The following is a 13,328-nucleotide window of genomic DNA, read 5'->3' as shown; positions in this document are numbered from 1 at the left end:
CCACAGTTACTGAAGCTAGTTCCTGGGACATGCAATTTCATCCACGGTGTTGCATTGGAAATAACACCCTCAAATAGCAAAAGTATCTAGGCTGCTATAGGCAGTCCGTCAGTGTAAGCAAACTACTTCTGTTTCAAAAAGATCTAAACTTCAGCAGGAAGCAAACAAACTGCCAGATTAGTTTCCGACAACTACATGAAATCGTGCTGCACTGCTATAGCCCACCGACAAACACGTCTGTGGAGAGAAAAGAGAAAAGCTTGTTTTAAAATGCTGCCAGCAGTGCGATCCTGGATGTCAAGGTTTGAGCGTTTAGAGGAATGTTCTGCTTCATTCCCAAGTTGGTAACATTTATTTGAAAATAAATCAAATATAACAAGTCCTTTGAGAAAGTGAAGAACGTGGTAACGACTTCTAAACTGAAGTAACCTTCCCACTGGTGGTTTGGGGCTTAGTGAAGTGACCCGTGTAAAATGTACAAAAGATTCTAAAAATAAAAATCCAAATATCACATTCACATGTGAAAAGCAAAAGTGCTGTTTGAAGGAGGCAGTGAGATGTTGGATGGGAGCAGTGGACTGTCAGTAACTAAAGGTAACGGTGAAGCAGGGCCTTTTTAATGCCGCTGCTGTTTTGTTTAGGATTCCATATTAAATGGCAGCATTACTGTAACTTTCTATTTTTACAGCAACTTCAAGCTGCTGCATTTTGTTTTGAAAAATGAGGCCAAAGTCACAAGCTCGACAAGAACTTTCCACTCATTTTGCCACCGCAGCAGAAAGTACGCTGAAAGCTACCCAAATCTATTTTAGTTGTGGAGACATTTTATTATTATTTCCACCCAAATGCACATCAATGCGCTGATTAGACGTACAGGATTTACAACTTGCTGCCGTGGAAGTAGGAGCGTGGCTGGAACACATCACGGGAGCACGAGTCTCTGGAAATAGTTCTGTAAGTGACAGAGCTCTTAATTTTCCTCCTAGAAAATGTCAAGTGACTGTAACACTTCAACAGATAATGAGTTTTAATAACCTTTAGAGTGCTCTTCTTCATTAAAAAGGACAAATGTACGAATAATTTTAGAGGAAATTAGAAGTTGACCTTTGTAGGACCTGCAAATGGAATTTCAGTCCAGTTTGATTTGGGGAGCGTTCACAGCAGGTCCTGATTTCAGTACTGTCGCATTCAATGACTAGAAAACCGACCAACACCATAGGTTGAATTCCATGTTTGAAAGGCTCATATTAAACAACCAAAGCTTTGAATAATGAGGTCTGCATGAAGCCTACAAATAATCCCAAAAGCTGTTCTCTGCTCTAAACGTTCTCTTTCGGAAAGCTGGCTGAAAGCAGGAGGGAAGCGAGCTAAAACGGCATCTTCCAGACAGAGGATGAACTGCACCGAGGCCCAGTTTAAGACAAGTAAGGATTATTTTTAACTGGATCATGCAAATCTACTCCAGAACAGTCCAAGAATAAAAATGTGGAGCTGGGAATATTTCTTTCCTGCTTGCTGTGCTGGAATAACATCCCCTGCCTAACTGTGTGGATCAGTGCTGTTTTACAGTAATCCCACAACAGTAAACATTCAGGAATAACTGAAGAGTAACTGCTCATAGCCAAAGCATCGTTTTCAAAATGTGAACAAATATAGGCTAATATAGCATGCAGCATGATTCAGTTAATACACTGGTTTGTTTTCATGTGAAAGGAAAATAGGTCAACTTTAATGAGAAAAAATAACGACAAATTAAGACCTGCTAAGTTAAAACAAACAAAAAGTAATAACTCTAAGAGAGCTGGGAGTCTAATTAAGGGTTTTTCTTATCAAAATCCAGGATCACTGAGGACTGTTTTTGTTTTTCACTATTATTATTATTATTATTATTATTATTATTATTATTATTATTATCTGATACACTTGCTTTTAATAGACTGTGCTATACAGAAAAAAAAACTAGGAAGGAGGGGGCACTGAAATGTAACAATGTTGAATTATTATATAATGCATATAAAATTATATAATATATAATAACTGAATGGCATTAACAGAATCTTTGGATCTGCTGTAGTTTATGGAGCTGCTCATCCAACAAACGCAGTGTGTAACAAAGGCTTTGTTGACATCAAAAAGACGCAGCAGGAGGCAGAAACTAATTTAAAAGAAGCACAATTCACCTGAAGAAATTCTGCATTTTCTTGTCATAACAAAGGGAACCTCGCTTAAGACTGAATGTCAGGGAAATAAAGCTGCTTGCTGTAATTGAAACTCACTCATGTTGCACTGCAAAAAAATAAAAAATAAATAAATAATTATTGAACTACAGCTGACAACCTGCAAATTTTGCACAGCTGATATTAATATTGGCGTTGTCTACTGCTGGAATTGTGTTTACACATGCAGAAGAGTGCTTTTAAATCTAAAACCCAAGAAAAAAAAAGAAAAGTTTGATGGAGAACGTGGACACGAGCATAAACACTGCTTATGCACCACAGGCGGTTGATAAACGAGGCCTCTGATTTGTCAGGAAGCAGCCCGGCATCCCGAGGATTTACATTCATATTGGACAAGCCCACAATGCATAACTTACACCCAGCAGTGACACACACGGGTGGAGGTACGTCCTCTGTAGGGTGGATGTTAAGGCTGCTGAAGCTAAGGGTGGTGGATGTTAAGGATTCATTCATGCGGGACACCAGCAGGACAAACAGGTGTGTTCTGGGCTTCTTCTTTCAAACACATGCTACATTCATTAGCTCGTCAGAGACCCAGAAAATAACTCTTAGTTATTCATCAGTTATGTACGTAGGAGATTATGAGCATGGCATACATAATGCCAACGTGGTGCCCAGCTCCTCGGCTTTTCCTTTCCTCCCAGGGCGACTCTCACATATGAGATTCTTAATGTCAACATTTAATTTAATCTCAACAGTTTAATTTTCTGAAACAGAAAATTATTTACTAAAGAAATATCTGATGATGTTTATACACAATGCTTTGTTAGAGGTTAAGTTTTTATGCATTTCATTTGTCAATTAATCCAAATCGTTTTTATTCAACAACATCAACGTTTTAATTGTTCCATCCTGTTAAATGTAATAATTTTTTTTTTTTCTGATTTTTAATTTATTTCTCTTTTTGTTGTTCGCTTGCCGTTTTTTTATTTTTAGGGTTTCATATTGTTTATTGAAAGGTTAAAAAGTCTGTCTTGGTACTCCAACTTCCACTCATAATTTAAAGGCATGCACGTTAAGTAAAGTGGGAATTTAACTTGGTCCTAGGTGAGAATGTGAGTGGATGGAAGCTCATAACACACAGTAAGTGTCCTTTACACTAAAAACCAATAAAAACAACCTAATATTATATTTCACTTACAGTTTTTATATAAACTTTACAGTCATAGTTTTACTTTTAATCTATTAAGTATGTTTGGGGAGTGTAATGGAAGGCATTGGCCTTGATGACACGCTTACTACATCTTTTCATTCTTGGTTAGGACGATTGAAAAGATCTCCTGGATGATTGAGGATGCATCAAGAAATTGAAAAGATGTAGCTTTTATTTTATGTTTTTAAAATAAATTCTTTCTTTCTTTTTTATTGTTTTGAGTTCAACCTTCGATGTTCAATGAAAATAGTGTAAATTTGCTCTTTACATAACTCAAACTTTTCTACAAAGTCAGTCTCAAAGCTTTCAACTGTGAAATCACACATTCCTGTAACTTGCAGCCACTTTTTTGAAAGCATTTTTAGAGCACGCTCAGTGGACGCCAGCACCCACCTGGAACCTGACCCCGCTGACGTTGAGGTACAGGATCTCATCCGATCTGGACGAGTTGTCCACTGGAGGTTTGGGCATCGTCTTTTTGGCCAGCGGCAGCCAACCAACTGCCGCCGCCCGTGCAAATGGCAGCCATGTCGCCACGCCGGCTGCCATGTTGTATCAGAGCGCCCACCTGTAGAGTGTGAGAGTTCTTGTCCTCGTCGAAGGAGGGAAGAGCGGATGGAGCTAATGAAATGTTTATTGGCTCGGTTAAAGCCTTGCTCACTTCTTCAGCTGCCCTGATTTCCTTTGGCGGTCTGGGCAGTGAGATGCGAGGTGGTTGGACATGTTGGGGGGGAAGGAAAGGGGAAGGGAGGGGCCAGATTGCAGTTGGGTGTCAAGCCATGAAAAAAAGCTGTAAAGGGGCAGGAAAGCAGATCAATGAACAAGCGTGAGGCCCGTGCTTTTATTTTGTTGCAGTTTGGATGGTCTTCTGGTGACGCCGTCCTTTCTGTTCCTCTCCGTCTGGCCTGCGAGACACGTCTCAGGGTAAACGCTGCTTTTTTAAAATATTTCTCTGTTTCTCTACAAGTTCCTCTCAGTCCTGTTGCTCTAAACAGGATGCACTTCTTGAAAATATGAACTCCCTTGATAGGAAAACATAATTTCTTGAAATCTCAGCAGTCTTAGCACAATAGATTATGTGTAAAATAATAATAAAGTGCTTCTTTGATATTGCCGTCACAGGTTTATTGCTGCGGGGATTTACAAGAAAAGGCAGAAAGATATGAATCCAGGTAGGGAAGCGTTAAAACATTTGTGTCTGGCCTCCTCCCTTTCTCTCGCTCTCTCTCTCTGTCTGACTCTAGCTCTCTCACCCACCCTCTTTCCCTGTGAAGACTGATTTGTTGCAGCACCGCAGCCTTTCAAATTCTTATTAAATTGTGATGATGGTCCCTGAAGTTGCAAGATAGACAGAATCGCCTGTGTTGCCTCCCTCCCTCTAAGTGTTTCTCAGCTGTGGAGATTATGGTTGTGCAGCCTCACTCTTCCTCTTGTTCTCTTTCTGCTCTTGCTTGCTGTTTTCCTCTTTATCTGTCTCTGTGTTTTAGTCTCTCCCTCTTATTGAAGTTGCCGGGGCATTAGTGGTGGAGAAAGAGAGACACCAGCTTTGTTTCTGAGTGTAGAAGAGACGTCAGGCGCTCCTTTCTCCATGTCCATGTATGGTTGTCCTGTCAGAAAACACACAAACAGAAAAAGAAGCAGAGAGTGAGAGACAAACCAGGAGGAGAAGGAGAAGGAGGGAAGAGACTGAATTTAGAGAGAAAAGAGGAGGTATGGGTGGGAAAAAGCTGAAGAGAGGTAGGAACTGCAAGGGTCCTTACAGGGAAGAAAGACGTTGTTTTTTCTGGCGTATTGTACTACAGCCAAGAGTCTTTGTTCCTACTTCTGGAGCTGATTTGTGTGGACTTGGGTAACCAAGTGTCCGGGAATGCAACAGACGTACCGGAACACACAACCTGACCCAGACCACATCAAAGCGTCCAAATCGGATTTAATCAACCTGTTTAATGACCACTGTCAGTTGTTATTAGTCCCATTTGTTTGAAGTAGGTCCCTCATCTACCTAACAGACAGCTCAGTAGGCTGATGTTAATCACTGTAATCAGCGGTAAACACAGAGCAACCAAACTATACATAAATTTCCAGTGGTTGTGTGGAGAAGTCTGTGAAACAGTCCCAGCAGGGTAGCATGTTCTACATGTGTATATCCCTGAACTGAGATCCTCCCGACACTAAATGAGTAGTTTTGCTCATGATCTATCACTGGTTTAGGAATCAAAACCTTCAGGAGTCAAAAAGGTGCCCACATGGGTAGGTAAACAAGACAAACAGACACTAAGACAACGACTGAGGAGAAGGGCTGGACTGTTTATACACATTAGCTAATCAGGGAATGGGAAACAGCTGGTGGAAATGAAACACAGGTGAGAGTAACCACACAGGTGAAGACAATCAATGTCAATGAGGCAGGAGAAATAAAAGCAAACACCCAACAATAAGCTCAAAGCAACAGGAACACAAAGGGTAACTGTAACTGATATTTTTCAACCTGGTTCTGGCCTCATTACATCCACTCAACATTGGTCCATCCATCCATCCATCCATCCATCCATCCATCCGTCCATCCATCCATCCGTCCATCCATCCATCCATTCATCCATCCGTCCATCCATCCATCCATCCATCCATCCATCCATCCATCCGTGTCCAAGTTGTAGTGGCAGCAATTTAAGCAGAGATGCTTTGACCTCGCTCTCCCCAGACACCACGCAGAGACATCTACAGAGTGGTTCTGCAAAGGTGACCTCCTCTTGTGAAATACTTCACATAGGAAGCATGCATGAGGCATCCTGCTGACATGCCCAAATCACCTCAACTCCTTCTTTAGCTCTCTAAACCCCCTCCCAAATGAGCGGGTGAGCCAGTGATGTGATCGGCCAATCGATACGTGAAAGTGTCCTCTGAACCCCGGGACTCGGAAGTTCTATTTCTCATGAGCACTGTGCTCGGCAGGTCTACCATCATTAACTTGTGAATGGAAGAATGAAAACCACCTCAGAAAGTACCTATTAGAGCCATTTTAAAATGTGTTACAAAAACAAGCTAAACTATGACAGAAAAAACGGAAAAGCAGAAAAGGGTTTTTTTTAAAGAATTTCCGAACTACGTTAAACACATTTTAAATAATAACACATATAATGCTGGTTTAGACAAACACTCGTTTTATCATTAAATCTAAACGAATCATTTTGATTGACAGTATGTACATCTCATGTCTGTTTATTGATCCTCTTCTTCCTTCTCAAACTTCCCCTGAGGGCTGTACAGCTGAAGCTCCATTCATGTGTTTAAGATGAAGATATAAGGCTTCAGGTTATTAAAGATGTTTTTATGATGAGACAAGCAGCGTATCCTCAGTCTGCCGAGGAAAAACATCGCTGGCCATCTCTCTCCTTCTCTCTCTTTATTTCTCCCACTGCGTTCTTCACTCAATAAAGACACAATAAAGTTTCCTGTGAAACTCCTCACCATCAGATGAAAAGTTATTGTCATGCATTTATTGCATTAAGTCCACAGTGGGAGCAATAAAACCGCTGCTTCCTCAGGTTTGAGTTGAATCACACTGAATCTGCCGTCTTCAGGGAAATTTAACCTCTTAAACCCCCAAAACCTTTGTGATGATCAACAAACATTAACTACTTCTGCTCATTGTCATTGAAATGATATCCCAATGATACTAAAAGCAATAGTGAATATGTTTTTTAGTTTTTATCTGTCTGTGCTCTTCATATGGAATTTTTGCCTGCATGCAAAAAAGTCTTAGAAATCAGACTAAACTAAAACTAAAAATCAAAGTTACAAAGTTACATTATTGTATGCAGTTTTCTTTGTACTACCTTTACTTCTAATTAGTAGAATACTTCCATACTGTAGTATTGTTGCTGTTAGTATTTTAGTAAAACATACTGAGCGCACACACAGTCACCTGCCTGTGGCTGTTATCTGTCCTGCCGCGGTAAAGTCTCCAGTGTGTGTCTGTGATGAATTATGAATACACTTTCAGCCTGACTAGTTTAGTTTAGCTGCACTGCCTCAGTTACCACTAAGCACATACAATCCACCACAGAGACAGACACACACACACACACACAGCTTCCCTGCGCTCAGTGGTGAACGTGCTCCAAGTGGAGCTTTCCATCATCTCAGCAGGAAAGCTTTAACTGAACAGCAACATTCAGTCACTCTGTCATGACGCTTATTTCTTTTCTCTATATTTTCACTGGTAATTTTTATCAAGGCTTAAATGTTATAAGTGCGTTTCGCCAAAATGTTGATGAACAAGGAGGTGATGTATACCATATACATTTGCATTAGGGCATTATTGATCTTGAGTCCATGAGTGAATACAGCTTTGATTAGAATGAGGAAAATACTGCTGTGGGCTCAAATGTCTCTTTTTATCAAGTGCTTTTAAATGAGATGCCAAATGTCCTTCACAAGCATCAATATGTGATGAACTGGAAGTAAAACCTTTCTCCATGTTGCCATCGCCCACTGCATTATGTACTAAAGCCGAAGAGCGCTTTGATGAAATGGCAGCGTCTGACTTCCTGGGAATGATAACAGGTTGGTGTTGTTTTATGTGCAAACTGAATGTCTTCCCTGTGATTCATTTTGTAATTTGAATTAAATGGCCAAGAAAATAGAGGTTAGGTTCTGAAATGGGTATTTCAGGTTAGTTCAGCAGTTTCACTTCCAGAAGAATGTCCTTCAAGTACCACACAAGGTGAGTAATGTCTGTAGTAAACAGCTTAAAAAGCTGAAAGGCTTTCTGTTTCTGGCACGTGTTGGACAGTCTTTTTCCACCTGCAGTTCTTTCCTCAGTCTGCAGGCCTGTAGTAAACCCATCTGCCCATCCTCTCTGTGGGAATCCCTGCTGACATCATGGTTTCTGAGTGAACATTAGATATTTACAGCACCCGCATAATGCCTTTTATCTGCAGCCACTGCTCTGGGATTGGCGTTTAGCTCCCATCAAGCAGCTGGTGCTGCACCTTCGACCCTTCTGGTAATGTGTTGGCTGCTGGTTTTATGGTTTTATGGTCATTACCACCCAAGAGCTGATTCCCAAAAGTTTGAAAGAGTTTCTACAATTCAAAGAACATAAACAAGTAAATAAGTTTCAGAATAAAAGCCAACATGTTATAGTCCTGCATTTATCTATACAGTGAACTGTGTTCACATGTAATCCATTTCCCCATCAGTCACTGTGTTGTCTGTACAGCTTAAAAGCTTTGAGCAAACCTGAAAGGAGTCCTCCTTTAATGGGATCTGCCTGATTGCTCTTCTACATTCATCTGTTTGTGATTATGAAATGAATCAGCTGAAGTAAACAGATACATTATTCAATAGTGGGACCAGTGGTGTGTTTAGATCAGGTAAAGAGCTTCCATCATTCAGTGGGCTTTCTTTTAAATGTTCAATAACACTTTATAATAAAACCTGCATTCAAATGTCCAATCCCATCCATCCATCCATCATCCATCCCCTTCCTCCCACACAGGTCTGATATGGCAGGCCCAGACATCCATCTGCCCGACCACATCATCCCAAAATGATCAAGCAGCGCACCCTCCAGTCCATGGTTGTGTTTAGAAAGTGTACATAAAACTTGTGACAGAAGTGGTGCCAAAGGGCAGCCCTGCTGGAGTCCAGCACCCGCAGAGTATGAGGCTGACTTGCAATGTAGTTCAGGCTCTCACTACAATCGCACAGATGCAAAGTACTCTGTGCAAACAAGCGCGACAATTCAAAAGCTTCCCCAGAGGACGACCAGAGAAACGCAGTAATATCCGGTCTCCTAGTGTGGAAACACTTGTACACCAGTTGGGTAACGAGCTGCTCTATTTAACTAAAAAATTATCACAATGTTGGAAAATTGTTTGGAAAGAAACTTCTTCATAGACAGATGCATCAGGAAACACGAAACACCACAAGCAGGAGACTTTCATTCAGATCAATATGCAATTTTCTTCTGAACTCCAGCAACTTCTCTCCACGTTCCTGATGCTTGTGATAATACGGTGACTCTGGGTACAATCATCAGGATTTTCATCCCTTTCAGGCAACCTTGTAAAGTAAGCAAAGCAGTTTCTTAACAGAAAAAAATATATATATTTTTCCAAGTTTCTTTTTTCCAAGGGATATTTTTCCCTTTAAGAAGATCACCTTGTGCTTCACCCTCATACAAACTGCCACAACTAAATAAAGTGTAAACGGCGTAAAACTCGATCCACTGGTGACAAACCTTTCAGTAAAACATAAATCTCCTGCATCTGCTCTTCTTCACATAAATTGATCAATAACAGGAAAACAACAGGTCTCCAATCACTGATCAGCAGAAAACATGCTTCTGATTACTAATCAATAAAGAGAAACCAGGCTGTCTGCTCACAGATCAATAAAATGTCCTCGGGAAGTGCGGTAGGGGACTTTTCAGTCTTTCTGATTTTACAATTTTCCTTCTTGTTTTATTGATTGGGGTTTGTTCTGTGTTCAGCTCGTGGTTACATCCTGTTTCTACAGCTGAGTTATTTTTTTTTTTATCATTTTAATCTCTTCTTTGATCTATTTTTATGTTACTTTTCTCAAATTAGGATTATTGCTCCTAAAATAAAACTTAGGTTCGTGTTTCTGCTTAAGGTTACATTTGCGTTGTACAAATGAAGCCTACTTTTATTATACTTTTGGTCATCGGTTCTTCAAAACTGAAGTTTTGCTTTGAAGGATACTATTCCACTTTCAATGTTTTGCATTGTACGGTATTTTTACGGGCATGTATTTGGTATATTCTTGGTTCAGAAACTGTTTTTGTTATCATTTTTGTTAAGTGCTAAGTACTCCTTTATTTTTCCACCTTTACCTGTTCGTGTATATACTTTATCATGCTATGATGTAGTGTTGTCATGCTGTTCCATCGTTCAGTGCAAATGTTTGTAGAACTTGCCAAAGACCAGACACACGCAAATCTGAGGTCAGTAAACTCAATAAACAGCAGTCCACCCATCCATCCACCCTGACCTCCACCTGTTGTTACTACAGCTCTCAGAGGGTGCTGTTAAAAGCAGTTGTGTTGTCTCACGACAGCTGGAAAACGCTTACCAAAAATGATTAAATATAAATTTTAAGAATTCGAAGATGAAATGAGTTTGTTTTAAATGAAAGGAAAGCTTCTGAAACTGTAGGAGCAGCGTTTCTGCTGGAGTGGAAACTTCTGTTCCCACACAGACACTCACAGAGTGATGGAGGGCAGCACATGGCCGGCCACTCTAAGTGTTTGTGTGAAACCATTAGACGGCCATCACTGAGCAGCGCATCACTGCGGCGGACACACACACACACACACACACACACACACACACACACACACACACACAGTGCAGTACAAGCAAAAGAATACAGCATCTGCACAGTGGATATAATGATTAACCGAAAATATGTCAGCTGACAAAAGCAAACAAAAGCGAATTGATCCATCATCCATCAACCCATCTGTTCATCCACCCACCCATCCAACCATTAAGTGCTGCTGAATCACAGTCAGGTGGCAGCAGCATTTTCAGCTCCACCTGGAGGATCCTGAGGATTTCCCAGACCAGATGAGACATATAATCTAACAGCGGGTTCTAGGTGTGCCCCTAGGGTCTCCTTCTAAAACTGTAATTGCCCAGAAAACCTGGAAAGTAAGGAGGTCAGGATGCATCCTGATCATGTGGCTCCATGCTCCACTCCTTTACGCACCAACATGCAACCACCCAAAGATCATGAGCACATGTCAGCGTCTAATACTTGAGAAGCTTCACATTCACAGCTGACTCTTTTTAAACATGATCATCATCATAATCTCACCATTTTTCTGATGAGAACACATGAACTTTTTATATTAGTATAAACTGCCAACAAATCCAGCCGAAAAAACCTGAACAGGCTGCTCCTCCTGTCATTAAAATCCCATCATCTTCCTTATTTTTTAAAGAGGATCTAAAGGTAGCTCAGTGTGAAATTCACATCAACTCCAACATGTAGCCTGTTTGAGAACCTGTATAATGACAGGAAGAAATGAAAGGATCAGGCGAGCTCCTCCACCCTAGCTTATAAATGCACCACCGTGATGTCAGATATCGGTAAGTTCAAATGGAGAGGAGCACAAGTCTTTATTAAAACGCTTGTTTCAATGTACGTATTGATGTACCGACTACTATCACTGGATTGCTGTGACTCTGATCATGATTTATGATTTATTTCCTCTTTGTTTTGTTTTGTCTGCTTGAGTCTCACCATCTGTACAGATGCTGGCGTTTCCCACCAGAACAGTAACTTAAATTAGCACGGAGCTGCTCACGAATGCAGCGACAGTAGTTTAATAAGAGCTGATGATACCTCCTGACCAGTAGAAGGTGCCAATGTCCTGTTAATACCTGTTGCTGTACCTGATGATTAGCAGCTTGTAATTATGGCTCTGTACACAGAATAGTTTGCCACATTCGAAGGTCTTCGACTCAAGTTTCTACGTGTATTAGAAGTATTACATGGTACGAGAAGTAGAAGTATAAAAAAGTAGAAGTAAAATATAAAGCTGGCAGAGGTTTTGCCTTTCATGTTGTGCCTGAGAGCCTGGAGCCGGACGATAAACCGGACACATGGAAGATTGCACTTCTAGCCTTTGCTGGACCTCCAGTCTTAGAAAAGTTCAGCACATTTTTATTCACCGACGTTTGACAAGGTTGTTGCAAAGTTTGATGAACACTGCTCGTTCAGTTGCACACAGAGCTACCGAAGCTTTGATTCTTTTATTATAGACCTGGAGTTAAAATGTATTAGACATTTTATATTTTATTTTCAACCTTTGCTGGCTTTTCCTTTTTTTATTTTTAAAGTGAACAACATCAGGGATCCGGTATTAAAGCTCCTACAGGTTAACCCATTCTATGAAGACATTTTTACATCATCTCATGAACAATTTAAAATGTAAATTATTTTATCAGTGTTTCCATTCACTGTTGTGTGGAATAATGTTGTTGGCTAATAAAGACAATCAGCAGGTACAAAAAGATGACACTTGAAACTTTGTGGAAAACATATAAAAAGATATTTTCTTCCTATTTTTTCCAAATGACTGCAGCAATCTGTTGCATCTATGTGGAAAACCAAAATGACACCCATACATTCAAAGACATGTAACAAGGCTGGCAGCTGTTGACTCACTGGTCTTAGCACCTTCATGCTGATTAGCACTTACTGTGAGGTTATTTTATGCTCCGGATTGTTGTCCTACTCTGTGCAGGAGAAGATAATTTAAATTAACAAAAGACACACGGGGAGGACAGGAGAAAAGTGGTGGGAAAAGGCAGCATAAATTTTGCATAAATGCACCAGGATGCATGTTATCGGAACATGCAGAGCGCGGCTGCGCTTTCAGATAACATGCAGCTCCACGCTCACTGCTGAGAGCTGTGTCCATTTTTTGCACAAGGACTGATCTATAGCCGGCTCAGACCATTTAAATCGTACGCATGTGCTATTTTATGTTATTTTCTGTGCCATTCATTTATATCTAGTGGCTGCTCTAAACTTTTAGCTGACACACAGTTACATCCACTCACTGAGGTGAAGAGCCAGATATGTGTTTGTCCTTAAAATTGACAGATTTGCTTCTTGGTTTGCGCTCTGGCTGCAGCCAGCGTGGCACTGCTTTCACACATCAATGTACCCGCGAGCTTTTTGTTACTAAAGCAGCCACTGTTGGGTTTTTAGTGCGTACTTGACTCACTGAACAATCCAAACCATATGGTATGAACACGTTTCTCTGACAGTTCAGATCTTTAACAGCATGTTTACTCCGTGTGCAAATAGCACTGAACGCTGACTTTTCATCAGCGAGTTGCACATAAAACATCTGGAAAGGAAACTCTTCTAACAGAAACATGTTGCATGTTAGA

General features: G+C 40.6%; 1 protein-coding gene across 1 annotated transcript in view; it reads right to left on the bottom strand.

The window, feature by feature from the left end:
- kcnd1 (potassium voltage-gated channel, Shal-related subfamily, member 1) overlaps positions 1–13,328 on the bottom strand; it is an 82,704-nt gene that overhangs the window by 66,198 nt on the left and 3,178 nt on the right. The window contains exon 2 of the mRNA XM_040022711.1: positions 3,784–4,997. Coding sequence (XP_039878645.1) covers positions 3,784–3,939 — 156 coding nt within the window. The 5' untranslated portion in view covers positions 3,940–4,997. The remainder of the gene's footprint in view (positions 1–3,783; positions 4,998–13,328) is intronic.

The sequence above is a fragment of the Simochromis diagramma genome, unplaced genomic scaffold (assembly GCF_900408965.1).
Source record: "Simochromis diagramma unplaced genomic scaffold, fSimDia1.1 OVJJ01000308.1, whole genome shotgun sequence".
In the NCBI taxonomy this organism is placed as follows: domain Eukaryota; kingdom Metazoa; phylum Chordata; class Actinopteri; order Cichliformes; family Cichlidae; genus Simochromis; species Simochromis diagramma.
This window is presented reverse-complemented; position numbering and strand designations above follow the sequence as displayed.